Source organism: Mastigoproctus giganteus, chromosome 12 (assembly GCF_048544385.1).
Source record: "Mastigoproctus giganteus isolate SK-2022 chromosome 12, ASM4854438v1, whole genome shotgun sequence".
NCBI lineage: Eukaryota > Metazoa > Arthropoda > Arachnida > Uropygi > Thelyphonidae > Mastigoproctus > Mastigoproctus giganteus.
In genome coordinates, this window is record NC_143586.1 from 175,839,404 (window position 1) to 175,851,902 (window position 12,499).

The 12,499-nt window shown below is 38.9% G+C and overlaps 1 protein-coding gene across 1 annotated transcript in view; it reads right to left on the bottom strand.

Annotated features, from left to right (window-relative positions):
* LOC150077612 (terminal uridylyltransferase 4-like) overlaps positions 1 to 11,758 on the bottom strand; it is a 753,631-nt gene extending 741,873 nt beyond the window's left edge. Inside the window, exon 1 of the mRNA XM_090385959.1 lies at positions 10,798 to 11,758. Within this exon, the coding sequence (XP_090242085.1) occupies positions 10,798 to 11,758 (961 nt within the window). The remainder of the gene's footprint in view (positions 1 to 10,797) is intronic.
* Positions 11,759 to 12,499: the final 741 nt, after the last annotated feature.

Consider the following 12,499-nt stretch of genomic DNA (forward strand, 5'->3'; position numbering starts at 1 on the left):
ATTTGATAAAAAAAGTTTACTCTATTGTACTTGTTTTAGGGAACAATATCAGAACAGCAGTTTCCTGGATTTGATCTAACGAAACTTCAAGAAAATATTTCTATTTATACCTGAGTTATAAACTTCGAAAACTTGTGCAGCAAAGAAAAAAAATACATATATATATATCCGCTATGAGTAACATATATTGTGTCTTGAAATCTGTATTCTTCACAAAACTGCAATATTTTCTAACAATACAAAGCTAACAGATTACGGCTAACGGCTGCTCAAAAAGTATTGTTAGAAAATATTTGCTTGTTATGCTTTGATGTATCACAAAGGGAGAAATTCTGTTTTAGTACAGAAGCCGAATAAATTCACCATCCAGGTCATATGCTGTTCAGAGCTGCAATAAAAAGATATAGGCGCTGAAAAATATATTTACTCCCCATCACTTCTCTTGTTTTTACTGTGGTTTTTGGCAGATGTGCAATTTCACACAATCAAGTCGGTGACTGCTAAAGGTGGTGCTGTTTCTTGTATTCTCTCCTATTTTGGGATCTCTGACCGTGTGGTCATCCCGGAGTATAAACAGAAAATTTGTTCATTGGAATGCTGCCCACCAATGGCATCAATTATCAACTCTTTTAATGTCCTTCTAATTTTCAATGTGTTCAGATAATCCACTTTGGGAAAACTTGAAAGTGCTACTTCAATTAGGAGCAAAAACCGTTTCCCCCAACATAACGAATTACTTTAGGTACAATAAAGGATGACTACTAATGATTTTACTGGAAGGAGGTATCCACAATAAAACATCTGTACAAGGCAAAAACATGTGGTCACTCAAAGGAAAGTAACCGTAGTCATTTGCATTCAAGGAAAGCTATACAACGATGTTTGACATGTATAATGCAGTTCACTCGCTAATATTTCTAGGGGATTAGAGGAATTATTGTGGATTTTTTCTCAAATGTGCACCCGACCAAAATCAGACTTATTAGCTTATGCATCCTAGGATGAAGCTTACCTAGAGCTATAACGCAAAATATTGTTCCCTAAAACAATTACAGTAAAGCAAAGTGGATTTTTTCTCAAATGCGCACTGGACCAAAATCGGCATCCTTGGATGAAGCTGAATTGTTACAACTTCAGTATCTGTGATGAAACATTGTGCACACCTATTGTTGGCTAGAGCAATTATGTAAAGCAAAACATTTTAACAGAGCTATAATGAAAAATATTGTTAGAAAGTAAAAATGCAAAATATTGTTCTCTAAAACAATTGCAGTAAAGAAAAGTTTTTTTTTTTTTTTTTTAATCAAATGTGCACTGGACCAAAATCGGACTAATCAGAACTTCGGCATCCTAGGATGAAGCTGACTTAGAGCTACAATGCTATTTTTTTTATTATTATTTATTTTTGTGTTCTTGTATGGGCGGCTCCTAGAACAAAAGTTCATCTTCGCCTCATTGCTCTGTTCAGTTTTTACAGACTCTGTCAAGGTAAGGCCAGTGTGTGTCGTGTAAAAAAAAAAAAAAAAAAAAAATTATTATTTATCCCGCATAGGAATATCCCGTGCTGGATAAATATTGAATATGTTCTGTAGCGTCATGTTGTGTTTTGGCCTTTTGGCTACCTGGAAGCAGTGATCACCTGGACGACTGCCTCCAGGTACTCGTCCCTAGCAGAAGGAGGGCAAGGCCTCGCCTACTATCTGCACACCCTCCTCCCTGGGGGAACTCATTCCCCAGGGAGGAAAGAAAAACTTGTATAAGATGAAGAGAGGGAAGGAGAAAAAGGACTATCCTGGCCCAGGGAAGCCCCAATCCAGGATAGATAGCTAGAGCAACAACACAAGCAAAAAATAAATAAATAATAATAATAATAATAAAAAAATAAAATAATAATTATAAAAAAATAAAATAATAATTATAAAAAATAAAATAATAATTATAAAAAAATAAATGAAAAAAAAAATAAATAAAACAGTGTGAGAGAGAAGCTGGCCTAATGCTGGGATGAAGCTGACTTATTAGAACTTTTAGCATCTGTTGTGAAACTGAATGCAATAAAGAAATAGACTTATTAGAACTTCTGAATCTGCGATGAAACTGACTTATGACTTCAGCATCTGTGATGAAATTTTTATTTCTCTCTCTCTCTCCTGAGGGTTGGACTAGAAAGAGTGAACTTTAACCCCTAAGGAGTTTTTCCCCCCAAGTGAATGAAGGGAACTGGAAATTTCAGAAAAATGAACCCTGTTTTCCTTCATTCGGTAAACAGCTAATCTGTCAGCGCAAGAGAAGTGAAATTACGTTGGCAGCTCAGAATGGAAGTCAAGCATCCAAACATATGACACTTTATGGTGAATTTTTCCGGTGTGTGTATGTGATAATGAAATTTCAATTTTTTCTCTTGAAATTTTTTTGATTATATCAAATGCATATCAAGAAAATATTGAAGTATTCAGTAACAATTACTTACAATTTCCCAATCCGTCACTATGAGTAACAGATTATTTTCACAATCCATTTCTCGTAGCGTATTTTTTTTTCATTTGCACACCAGGTGAGATCCATGCGAAGTTCCTTCGACATAAGTTTTTGAAGTTTAAAATGCAGCTATCAATAGAAATATTTTCTTGAAATTTCATAAGAAGATCAAATATACATCCAGTAAACTGCTGTTCCGATATAGTCCTCTAAAAACAATTACAATAAAGTGAACTTTCTTTTTTATGAAATGCACATTGTAGTGATCAGTTTTACGACAGTTTTTTTCTTCTTCCGTTTCCACTGTGGCTTCCAATAGATGAATTTCCTTGATTTTTTGTTAGTAGATACAATACATATTGAAGAAAGGAAATATGATATTGTTGCTTTTCAAAAACAATTCCTTGCAATTCTTTCGTACAAAAATTACGAAAAGCAGTAAAGCAAAATGTTGTGACAGAGCGACGCAAAATATTGTTCGCAAGTAATGATACTCAACTGTTTGTTTTCCAAGAAAGTTGCTTATATTTTTATTTTCTCCTTGGATCACCTTGATAACGCTAATGACGTAAGCTTGACCAATCAATTATATCTCCACGTGTGTTTATTCGTTTTAGCCAGCAGTGCCGAGATGACGCACAAAATTCAAACAAATGCGTATCTTGTAATATAATCAAAAGGATCTGCCGCAGTTTTTGGAGGTCGTAATTTCATAAATTGATATGTGATCGTATATTTTCGCTGTTTTTGAGTGAATTAATAGTTTTCGCTGCAATTTAAAGGTAGGAAATCAAAGAAAATACTTATGTGTATGTATATTAGGAGTTTCAATTTTGTAAATTGAGTAGAAATTATGGAAATTATTAGTTTTTTCAGGGGGACATCTTCCAAGTGAAATTGAGCTTAGAAGGGGCGCACGATAACATGTTTAAAATGAGGAAGGTCCCCTCTATTTAAGGAACCACTCGGAAAAATTTCTGGACAAGTTGAATAAAAGCTACAAGTGTCCAAACATGGCTCATTATCGACCACATGGTATTCCTGTTTGTGTTTACTAAGTCCTGTGATCCGAATATGACACTGGTTTAAATTGCATTTTATTCGACTGATTGTGATTACCGATGTTATTTCTATATGTGAGATAGCCCAAAACTTAATCTGGGCATAAATCAGGATTATTAACTACACAAACTTGTGTCAGGTACCAAACACCTTTGTTCTGTGCCCCCAAGTATATAACAATATAATCTCGTTAATCCGACCATCTCAGAAATCCGACATTGTCCAAAATGCCAGCAGAAATCGCCTCTCAAACGGAGGACTGTGCTGGACAACAGACTATCAATAATGATGACTTCAAAGAAGCTGCATATGATCAGAAACCACCACCATCATCAAAGAAAAGAAACAAGCTACACGTGGTCCCAGAGCATGATCGAGAGACCAGATCTCAGAGTGATCCCAACAGGACCAAACCTGAGCTACAAACCCAAACAACAAAGCCAGTGGAGGAGGTTTGACTCCTTGATTTGTTCTGGGACCGGTCCTACCCTGCTGGAAGGACTGGTCCCAGAACAAATCCTGTTTCTCAGAATTGAGCTTGAAAACTTGAAGGAACAGAACAACCGAATTACTATGGCTATAAGCAGAATATTGTGTCCCTATGGACTAAGTTGGAAACTATTCTCCTCAAGTCTCATATTGAGTTCGAAAAGGCCAACGCTAAATTGGAAACATTCCTTCAAGACAGGGAAAATGAAATGCCACAACGTGTGGCATTTCATTTTCCGTCTTGAAGGAACCCAACCTATTCTGAAGCATTGAGGACAAATGCCTCCCGGCCAGACAGCAGAGACAAACTGCCACCGAGAAAGACGTTACTCCCCAAACCACACTTAGTGGTGCTCAAGCCCACTACACTGGACACACACACACACAAATCAAGTGAAGATATTAAGAAAGCTGTGATGGACTCCATCTCTCATACAGAAGGCCTAAAGAGCACAAGAATAAAGTCCATTAGGAAAACCCAAAACATGGGAGTGATAATTGAAACTGTGGCCAGTGATGCCACTAAACGCAAATTAGAAAATGCCAAAATACCCACCCTTGGAATGGTAGCTCAACCACCAAGACAGAAGGGCCGGTCCATCGTGGTGTATGACCTGGAAAAGGGCACGACATCATTCACCATTACAGAAGAGATTAACAGATGAAACCTGCAACAAGACCTACCAGAGGTTGACCCAGCAACAGCGGTGCAGCCAAAATATCAGACAAAAAGCAGGAAGGGTAGTGCCATAAATTGGGTGATTGAACTAACCCCAGACACCTGGAGAATCATAATGAGGCACCCCCGAATATACATACACTGGAGAGCACATCGATACAGGGAGCACGTAGCAGTCCCAAAGTGCTTCCGCCGACTTGGGCATACAACACATAAGTGTTCCCAAACTGTGACCTGCAGCCACTGCGGGGAGAAGGGACACAGTTTCAACTTCTGCCCAAACAAGGATAAAGACCTAGTTTGTGTGAATTGCAGCGACGTCAAAATGCCGCATACACACTCCCTTTGCGACTCAAACTGTCCCACTTACCTGAAAGCATAAAGCATCCTCCAGGAAAGAATCAATTATGGGAACTCTGAATAAAGGATATAACAACAAAAGTCTAAAATTTATGCAAATAAATGCCCAAAGAGCATATGCAGTCGTAGGCCAAATCACAAAAAAAAAGGCAGAAGAAGAAAGCTGCGATATTCTATTAATTCAGGAACCCTACACAGTTGCAAATAAAGTCCAGGGATATCCCTTAAGGTACAAAATTGTACAAGCAGATGGTGTAACCCACTGGGAAGCCATCATTGTGTGGGACCCGGACCTAACAATCACTAAAGTCACTCACCTCTGTTCACATTGGGTTGCCTGCGCCCACATTGTGTCACCTCTGGGAGAGATGTTCCTCATCTCCCTCTATGTCATCCAGGAGAGGATATAATACCAGCAACCCAGTACCTCAACCAAGCGCTAATCGAGCTCCGAACAGACAAAGTACTCATCTCAACCAACGTAAACTGTCGTCTCCCCCTTTGGTTCAGTCACACCCAGGAGCGCAGGGAATCCAGGAATGGAGCACTTGGAAGAATACATCACTGCCAGTGGACTAATAGTTCTTAATTGCCCCAACAACTTACCAACTTTTGCCTCCACCCACTGGGAGGCAACACTGGATGTGACATTAGCTACCAGGTCACTCGCCAATTAAGTCACAGACTGGGTGGTTCACGAGGAATGGACCACATCAGACCCTTGTGTAATTGCCTTCACCATTCGGCGAGCCCTGCAGCAGCCACTGATAGCCAACTTCAAGCAGCACAGGATTGCAGTGAATCATGCCAGATGGGATTAGTTCAAAGAGCAAATCATAATAAATACGCAGAACTTAAACCAGAATGGTACTCGGACAAGAAATCCTGATGCTCATCAGGGTGCAGTGACCAAAGAGATTATAAATGGGGCCAATCAAGTCATAAAAAAGAAAAACCCGAAACCAGGAGCAGTGCCATGGTGGTTGAGGGAGTTAAACGCTCTACGCAACCAAGTGCAAAGGAGAAGATGAGCCTTCCGGCAGGCAAGGTGCACAGGGCCCCCCTCAGGATGTCGAAGTGCTTAAGCAGCAATACCGGGAGGCAAGAAATGTCTACAATGCAATGATCAGGAAGTGGAAGAAGCTATCCTGGGAGCATCTTGTCTTCTCAGTGGGAAACCAGGATCCAGGGGGCACCGTTTAACCGGATTACAATGAATTACAATACATTTTAACCAGATTACAATGAATAAGATGCCACGGGGGTGAGGTTGTTACCTTGGTGAGGACACCCCAAGGACACATGACCACCAAATGGAGAGACACGATTGGCACCATTTTGAGTGCCATATTCACTCCCCTAAAAGACCAAAATACCCCTGAACAGGAAACAATCTGCAACAATAATGATGAGTACAATACTACTGACCATGAGGCAACCTTCACAATGCTAGACTTGCACCTAGCCATCAGCAAATTGAGAAATAGGAAAATGCCTGGAGAAGACATGATTGAACCTGAGATTGCGAAAAAGGTAGTCTAATTTGCTCCGGACCTTTTACTAAACCATTATAATCACAGTTTGGAAAAGTTCCCAACAGATTTGAAGAAAGTTGTTATTAAGCTTTTAATTAAACACCCCAGCAAACCACCACACCTACCGGAGTCATATCGAACCATTGCCTTGCTCTCAGTGTTGAGCAAGGTCTTTTGAGCAACTCCTCCGAGAAAGAATAGAAAAGTATTACAACTTGGCACAACTTCCAGCGCCAAACCAATATAGTTTCAGGGCACAAAGAAACACAACCGATGCACTAGGAAACATTGCTCTGGCACTTCAAAACTGTCAGAGCAAATATTTGCTGCATATCTCAGTTGATTTCGATGGGGCATTCAACACCCTTTGGTGGCCAAGCGTCCTCGCACGGCTGAGGAGGGTGGAACAGACTCCAAACTTATATTCTTGCATCAAAAGCTACCTCTCAAATAGAAGAGCTGTCATTAAAGACACCCTGTGCCAAACGTAAATGACAAATACATAGGGGTTGCTCGCAGGGCTCTGGGCTTGGACCTCTCCTCTGGAACTATGTGCTCGATGAATTTCTGGCCATGGATCTGGGGGATGTCCGAGCACAGGCCTTTGTGGACGATCTCACCTTGCTCATAGCTGGAAACTCTAGGGAGCAGAATGAAACTGCTGCCAACAATGCCCAGACTATTCTGCAACACTGGACCAAGCTACATCGTCTACAAATATCACCGATCAAAACTCAATCCCTCTTGCTAAAAAGGCACCTTGCCCCAACAAGACCACCACTAATCAAAATACAGGACAAAACCATAAAACTAACGACCGAGCTAAAATACCTGGACAGAAGCCTCACATTCCTACCACACCTAAAAAATCTACAGAAGAAAATGAAAACATATGCAGCGATGATAAATAGAGTGGCAAGAAAAGACTGGGGGGCTGAAGAGGCACACCCTTGCCCTTTTATACAAAGCTGTATTGATCCCTGCGGTGACTTATGCCTCTGGAGTCTGGTACAACAAAGCCACAACTGTGGTAAATTCTAGAAAGCCTCTCACCATCCAAAGACTGGCACTACTCACCATTACAAGAGCTTCCCACACAGTCTACACCCCAGCACTACAAGTGATGACAGGAAGCCTGCCCCTTGTCCTGGAGGTGGTTCGAGATGGGATGACTTTCCAGCTTGGTCGGGGCAAAAGCACCACATAAAAAAAGTTCACTACAGATCCTGTAAGCAACAGAGCAAAATGAAAAGAAGCGGACAGATAACAAAAAAATTCATCCCCGAGATAAATACAGTCTACCTGGTTTGCCCTAGGTCTTCATGTTACATATCTGATGACAGGGCATGGTGCCATCAGAAGTAAACTGGCCACCTTCCAACTAGTGGACAACCCCGTGTTCCTGCGGGTCCCCTGAGACACGGGACCACATGTGCACGAACACCAACACTACGAGGGCCTCAGATTGGTATTAAACATCACCATTCAATTCATCCCGAGAAATAATGAACACCACCTTCTGGAGGATGCCGAGAAGTTACAGAACCTTCTCAGACTTTGCCCAGGCCATATATGCCAAGCGACAAACTTTACCACAACCACCAAACCCCAACTAGGAAAGTGGCGAGATAAATGACAACAAAAGGAATTACTAACATAGGAGAAAGTGCAAACAACAAAATGACACAACCACATTAGGGGAAGAATGAATTGGGACCCTAAGATCTTGTCACCCCACAAGTCAAGAAAACCTTAGCTCTCAATAAAGTGACCACCTTTTGTGACAAACAGGAAAACTGCAAGTTTGTGACCTCGAAACACCTAGAGAAACAGAGACCACAAACAGCTTCATCTCGACTCAACAACCACAACTGACCACAAGAATTAGTGACAACTGGCACTGCACACCTGACTTAAACCAGAGATGAGACAAAAGGAAATTGATCACAAGGAAAGGACAATCATACTTGACCAAACACATGGATGTAACAAACTGACCAGCACAACAAGGAAAGGACAAACAAGATATTGGAACAAAAACCAGGATAGCAGCTGGTCGCTGCCTAAGCCATATGGTGACCAAGGATGGACACCTAGCCCAGCCTGCTTCCAACTCCTGTCCCTGGCAGGGGGGAGGTAACTTTTTGGCACCTCCCACCTGTCATCTAAACTTCCACTGGTGTGGCATAGGCATGCCACACTGCCTAACAGGGGTCATCTCTTCTATCGACCCCTTATTTTACTTCTACCCTCCAGTCTTCAGCCTCCCCTCCTTCCTACTATTATCTTTCATCTGGCCTCATACATCTAAATTTAATAACATAAAAATTTTGCCTGACCTATTAGGCCTTGTTGGCATCATTTTGGTTATATCTCATATTGTGAATGCCTTCACAATGAGTTGCCATGGTATTGTACTACCTCGAATAATAACACTTCACCAGTGGAGAAGACTACTACTGTTATTTATTCTCAGCGGATATCACCACCCAGACAGCACTGTTTCAAAGTTTCAAAGCTTGTTGGCTTCTCTTCGGTGGGTGAGTGGGCAGGTACCCTGGTGTTGCAATAGTGACAACCCAGTTATGAAGTATAACTTCACAATATGAGAGATGCCTGATGGTGTGTGCAGTGATAACCAAAACGATGTCAATTTAATTAATTAATTTAACTACTTTGGTAGATGGCTATGTTAAAATGATGCTTTTGTACTAATGTACATATTAGTCATTCTACCTCGTAGCATGAGGCCTTTGCCCTTAAATATTTTATAGTCTATATCACTGCACACCATCAGGCATCTGTCATATTGTGAAGTTATACTTCATAACTGGGTTGTCACTATTGCAACACCAGGGTACCTGCCCACCCACCAAAGAGAAGCCAACAAGCTTTGAAACGGTGCTGTCTGGGTGGTGGTATCAGCTGAGAATAAATAACAGTAGTCTTCTCCACTGGTGAAGTATTATTTATTCAAGGTAGTACAATACCATGGAAATTTAATTAATTAATTTAACTACTTTGGTAGATGGCTACGTTAAAATGATGCTTTTGCACTGACCTACGTAGAAGTTGATAGCTTAAATAAATTCAAGGAAGACGTTGACAAACTTTTGGAGCGAATGGATGGGTGAAATGGGAGTGTTTTTTTTGGCTGATTCTGTGTAAGCTTACTTTTTTGCATCATATGCCTCTACTAATGCTAATGTTGAGTCCTCAGTGACTCTAAAGTGGTTTTGCCACTTGACACTCAATTGGAGCAGTCTGGGTTTGAGTCCCATTGTAGACCGGAATATTTAAAGGCTTCTTCAATCATGGCTGTATTTATCCAGTCTCAGGTGGAGGGAGTAGTATTTTTAATATGAGTTATTCTGGGATTTTTTTCAGCCTGCACAACGTGAAAATCAACCCATGAATACACACTCTTCTCCAGAGAAATGCAACATGGTCTGAGTCACTGATTTGCCTAAAACCCTATAATAAGCAATGTTGGGATGTTAAAAGTTTTCATTATTTACTGGAACTCACACGATGTGTGAAAATTACAGAAAACAACTCTAATTTTGTAGTAAGTCTATTAGCAATACACTAGAATTTATATAAGATAAATAATTAGTGGAAATTAAAGCAAAGACAGTGCCACTTCAAAAATACTAAAGTAAGCCTATATGCATAATTAGGAAGGCAGACAGAATTACAGCCACAAGCAATCACTACTTTGGTGAGAGCTCTGTCAGAACAGGTGCTACCATTACTAGGTAACGATACTTGGCAGATAAAGTGAAGCACAAAACAATTTCTGAATCAAGTGTTTTACCAATAGTAGTAGCCTGTTAAGTATCTAGTGACATTTTATTTTTGCAGTGATTCAATAAAAAAGAACAAAAAAAAAAAAAAAAAAATATCCAAATGAAATATCAATATATGACCAAGAATTTGTTATTTAAAAATCAAGCTCAAAAATGTTTTCTTTTTTTTTTAATATGCTGTTCTGAATATATTATTTTATTTTTTTTAGTGAAAACTAACTGGAAATATTTAATAATGACCACTGTAAAGCATTTAAATTCTGATTGATAAAATATCTATCACAATGACAGTGCAAAACCTATCCGTGCTCACTGAGGTTAATTTCTTTCTTTTTTTTTTTTTTTTTTTTTTTAGGATTTATGATTATCACATTTTTTTACTTACCTTTATCTGCTGGCTTTGCTGACATATTCAACTGTGAAGTACAGCTACCAAATTCCAGTTTCTCACTTACATCATCACGTGAATCAAAATTATCTGAATTTGAAATTTTTCTCTTTTCTTCAGAGAGTTCATAATTAGCTTTGTTTTTCTTTTTTTCTCTTTTTTCTTTTTTTCTTTTCTTGTCCCTTTTTAATGGCTTTTCTCCAGGTGTTATTTCTGTTAAAACAATGTCAGTTTTCACTTCTAATGGCTCTCTGACTTTATCAACCAAATTTTTAAAGAGGTCTAAATTAGAATCTATGTTTCTTTCAGCTTCGGGCTTAATTTGATAACCTGAATGATTCTTATATTCTGGAGAATAAGTAACCTGCCTTTCATGTGAAGAATGTAATGATAAGTTGCTTAAAGCACAATTCTTATATTTATCATCGCTTACATTAATACAAGAAATAATTGAGTTTAATGGAGACTGGTTCTCACAACTAGATCCAATACTACTCTCTTTGTGTAATTGTGCTACATCCAAACACGAAACCCTATTTATATCTAGTTTACTAATATTAGATTCTGTATTATCAAATTCTTGGAACTTGCTTTTCTTCTGGTTTCTTCTAAATTTCAAATCAGGATGAGTTAAACTGGTACATTTACTGTTTTCAACAGTTATGTGCTCATTACTAACTTTCCTTGGTGATGATCTAGTTTCCTTAAACTGTTTTTTAGCAGATCCTTTCTTGTGGTATGGTTGGTGCTTGAAAGATGGTGCAACACTGCCCAGTGCAGGCCACTCATCATCATAGTGTTCAGTTTTATTGCTGTCTGTATTGGAGCCAATCTGATATCTGTAGAACTGATCATGCTTTTGAAACTGTCTTGGAGTACATAATTTAGACTTTTCAGAGCCTGCAAACAATAAATTCTTAAGGCTCTCCTCTATTTTTTTACATTTTTCCTCATCCATAGTTGCCTAAAGAGGGGGAAAAATACTTTTAATATCATATGTAAACAAGATATTTCAAATTTATTTAAGCTGTCACATTAATCATTTTTTTGGGCTACAAACATGAACAAAAATGAAATCTTGTTTAATTCTTAACTACTGGTTGGGTGATAATTTTCATATACAACTACATTTCATGTCAACCAAACTCATTTCTTGGCTGTCATCTCAATTTTAATCTAAATTGATCTTAAGAATTAACCAAGAGTTAATTATAAATTAAGGAGAGAATTAAAAGTGGATCATGAAGAAAAGGTGATACACCATCTGTTTACTTTAATGAGATATTGGCCTTCACCGTGGCATTTGCGTCAATGTTTAGAAAGTTATCTGATGTTCAGGGCAGACCTGCTGAATTGAACTATGTAAAACATAAGTTTACGTTCAATCTCTTGCAATGAAGACTGTGCTCGACTTACTTCTCTATAACCACAGAACTACGTCTGGTTTAATAATGTGACATCATTAATATGAACACATATTTAAGAATTGTACGTAAATATAAATTATCTATAAATATCGGTGAAAATACAGGCGGGCCTCGATTAACGCGATTAATTCATCCTGCGAGCGCATCGCGCAAAACGGAAACACGTTAATCGAATATCATAACCAATAGGAAAAATTATAATTGGTCCTTGACTTTCTGGAATGTCCATAAAGAATTTTAAAAATACCTTTCAAATGTTGTTGTTGTTGTTT